This window comes from Dasypus novemcinctus, chromosome X, assembly GCF_030445035.2.
Source record: "Dasypus novemcinctus isolate mDasNov1 chromosome X, mDasNov1.1.hap2, whole genome shotgun sequence".
NCBI classification, from domain to species: Eukaryota; Metazoa; Chordata; class Mammalia; order Cingulata; family Dasypodidae; genus Dasypus; species Dasypus novemcinctus.
In genome coordinates this window covers 188,006,141-188,009,520 of record NC_080704.1, presented here as the reverse complement: position 1 = coordinate 188,009,520, position 3,380 = coordinate 188,006,141, and the positions used below count along the sequence as shown (strand labels likewise).

General features: G+C 66.2%; 2 protein-coding genes across 2 annotated transcripts; both read left to right on the top strand.

Annotated features, from left to right (window-relative positions):
* The first annotated feature begins 403 nt into the window (after window positions 1-403).
* LOC131277104 (histone H2A-Bbd type 2/3-like) lies at window positions 404-916 on the top strand. The gene is given in 2 exon segments (XM_058290990.1): window positions 404-737; window positions 740-916. Coding segments are annotated over 2 exon segments (339 nt in total). The 5' UTR covers window positions 404-490; the 3' UTR covers window positions 832-916.
* Window positions 917-1,658: 742 nt separating this feature from the next.
* Window positions 1,659-3,148, top strand: LOC101424647 (coagulation factor VIII associated 1). The gene has a single exon (XM_004480845.5). The coding sequence runs from the start codon at window positions 1,791-1,793 to the stop codon at window positions 3,045-3,047; it is 1,257 nt and encodes a 418-aa protein (XP_004480902.4). The 5' UTR covers window positions 1,659-1,790; the 3' UTR covers window positions 3,048-3,148.
* Window positions 3,149-3,380: the final 232 nt, after the last annotated feature.

The window sequence follows — 3,380 nt, the reverse complement described above, 5'->3', positions numbered from 1 at the left end:
AATGTCCAGAACAGGCCAATCCTTCGAGAGAGAAAGCCCGTGAACGTGTGGCCCAGGGTCCTGCGCGAGTGGAGACTGCTTAATGGTAAGGGTGGTTTTGTGTGCGTGTGTGTGCTTTTTGGGGGAGGGGGATGTGATGGAAATGTTTGCAACTGGACCCTTGTGACGGCCGCGCGGGCACCGTGGTGAACAGAGATAAAGCCCCTGAGTCGTCCACTTTATTACGTACAATGCTAAAGCCAAGTGGCAGAGTGGGTCGGGTAATTAGGGGGCCCAGGCCCCGCGCCCAGTTGTAGGCCCCGGCCGAGGCAGGGCCGGTTGGCGAGCGATGACGTCAGAGCTCGAGGTGTCAAGAGGCTGCTCGGTGACCAATGAGGGGCTGGCCAGCGGGCCCTGGGGTTCGGTGCGCGGGCCTGCGCACTGGCACCTGGCCAGGCTCGCGCAGCTGGAGCCTCGCGCTAGGCCGGCCGGTCGTTAACCTCCAGCCGACATGTCCGGGAGAAGGAGCCACGGAGGGTCGTCCGGTCGTCGGAGGCGGAACCGCTCCCGCACGTCCCGAGCCGAGCTGAGCTTCTCCGTGAGCCACGTGGAGCGCCTGCTGCGGGAGGGCCACTACGCCCAGCGCCTGAGCTCGTCGGCGCCCGTCTACCTGGCTGCCATCCTCGAGTACCTGACGGCCACGATCCTGGAGCTGGCCGGCAACGAGGCCCGCAACAGCGGCATGAGGCGCATCACCCCCAGCTGGTGGACATGGCCGTCCACAACAACGCTCTGCTGAGTGGGTTCTTCGACACTACAACCGTCTCCCAAGTGGCCCCCGCCCGGGAGTAGCTGCGAGGCCAGCGGCCCAGCCAGAGCCTCGGCCAGCGGCCCAGCCAGAGCCTCGGCCAGCGGCCCAGCCAGAGCCTCGGCCAGCGGCCCAGCCAGAGCCTCGGCCAGCGGCCCAGCCAGAGCCTCGGCCAGCGGCCCAGCCAGAGCCTCGGCCAGCGGCCCAGCCAGAGCCTCGGCCAGCGGCCCAGCCAGAGAGCCTCGGCCAGCGAGCGCCAAGCTCGGGCTCTGCCGGGGCCTTCCCGGCCCCTCTTGCCTTTTTCTCACATTTTATTAAAGTGTCTGACTCAATCCTTGGCGTGCTGCAGGTCCTTTGTGTTGGAGGTGGTTGGGGGGCATCCACAGGTGGGGGGGGGGGGGGTTGGGCGGGGGCTGGGGAGCTGGGGGTGCTGGGGGGCTGGGGGGGCTGGGGGGCTGGGGGGTGCTGGGGGGCTGGGGGCTGGGCGGGGTGCTTCCATCAGTGCTTTCAGAGGACCAGGCTCCGGGGTGACAGGGCGGGGGGGTCCTGGGTGGGGGCAGCTGGTCGGGGTGGGGGCTGCACAAGGCTGACTCCCTCCTCGGCTAGGAGGAGGTCCAGACCTGGGGCCTCCCGGGCACGGCCAAGTGCCCAGAAGGGTGGTGGGAGCTGGGGTGGGGCTGAAGACCAGGACGATGGAGGTGTGCAAGGTTGGATTCTTAGCGGGAGAGTCTGGGGCAACGGGGTGGGTTGCAGAGGGGAGCTCAGCGGCTGGCAGGAGCCCCCGTGGAGCGGGGGCTTTTCCCTGAAGATTGAGGGATGGAGGGCGGCGACGATAAGGAAATGCACAGAGAAGGAATTATGGTCACGAGGGACGCGGCTTCACGGGTCTCCCGCGGGGTCGCGCCAAGCGGGAGAGGCCTCGAGCGTCCATAGCAACCTGGTAAACAAGCCGGAGCCTAGCAACTGCTTCCAAGGGCAAGCCACGCCCCCACCCCTCATTTGCATGTTCTCACGTAACGGCCCCGGCGCTGGTGCTCCTCGGGCGCCTTTGCGCGTCACAGCGGTGCGCTGGGCGCGTCGCCGCCCGCCTGCGTCCGAGCGTCCTTCGCCATTGGCTGACTACGCCGGAAGCGCGCGAGCCGCGAAGATGGCGGCTGCCGGCGCCGGCCTGGGCGGCAGTGCGGGCCTGGGGGCCGATGCCGGCGACTTCCTGGCCCGCTACCGGCTGGTGTCGAACAAGCTGAAGAAGCGTTTCCTGCGGAAGCCGAACGTGGCGGAGGCCGGCGAGCAGTTCGGGCAGCTGGGCCGCGAACTCCGCGCCCAGGAGTGCCTCCCGTACGCCGCCTGGTGCCAGCTGGCGGTGGCGCGCTGCCAGCAGGCGCTCTTCCACGCGCCGGGGGAGGCGCTGGCGCTGACCGAGGCCGCCCGCCTCTTCCTGCTGCAGGAGCGCGACGCGCGCCAGCGCCTGGCCTGCCCCGCCGCCTACGGAGAGCCGCTGCAGGCCGCCGCCAGCGCCTTGGGCGCCGCCGTGCGCCTGCACCTCGAGCTGGGCCAGCCGGCCGCCGCCGCGGCCCTCTGTCTCGAGCTCGCCGCCGCCCTGCGCGACCTGGGCCAGCCCGCCGCCGCCGCCGGACACTTCCAGCGAGCCGCCCAGCTCCAGCTGCCTCAGCTCCCTCTGGCCGCGCTGCAGGCGCTCGGCGAGGCCGCCTCCTGCCAGTTGCTGGCGCGCGACTACAACGGGGCCTTGGCGGTCTTTACGCGCATGCAGAGTCTCGCGCGGGAGCACGGCAGCCACCCGGTGCAGCCGCCGCCGCCGCCGCCGCCGCCGCCGCCTCCTCCAGGCCCTCAGCCGGGACCCGGCCCGGCGTCGGCGCCGCTCCCTCCTAACGCCGTCTCCGTGGCGCCCGTTCCCACTGCACTAGGCGCCTTCTCGGACGTGCTGGTCCGCTGCGAGGTGTCGCGCGTGCTGCTGCTGCTCCTCCTGCAGCCACCGCCTGCCAAGCTGTTGCCCGAGCACGCCCAGACCCTGGAGAAGTACTCCTGGGAGGCTTTTGACAACCACGGGCAGGAGGGCAGTGGCCAGCTTCCCGAGGAGCTCTTTCTGCTGCTTCAGTCTTTGGTCATGGCGACTCACGAAAAGGACACCGAAGCCGTCAAGTCGCTCCAGGTGGAGATGTGGCCGCTGTTGAGTGCTGAGCAGAACCACCTCCTTCACCTAGTTCTGCAAGAAACCATCTCCCCCTCAGGACAGGGGATCTGATCAGTCACATTAACCAAATGACTTTTTTTTTTCCTTTTATCAAACCTCATGCATCCTCTTTTGCATATGGAGGAAAATAAAAGAAGTTTATCTTCGTTCTACATTTATGTTCGTTCTGTTGTCCCCGTAGGAATAAGGATTGCTATCCCAGAAGTCTTATTTCCAGAAGAGTAGGATGAAAAATCAAAACAAAACGTTAGGATAGAATCGAGGTTGATGTGGCTCTTTTCCAAAAACCTGCTACATAAAGATGAAAATCCCTTTTATCCACTTCCTCTTCTTCCACCCAACCTCCCCATCTTTGTTTTATAGTGGGTATTTTATTATGGAGAG

Excerpts from the sequence above, each read along its gene's own strand:
- LOC101424647 (XM_004480845.5), top strand. The coding sequence starts at position 1,791 with ATGTTCTCACGTAACGGCCCCGGCGCTGGTGCTCCTCGGGCGCCTTTG.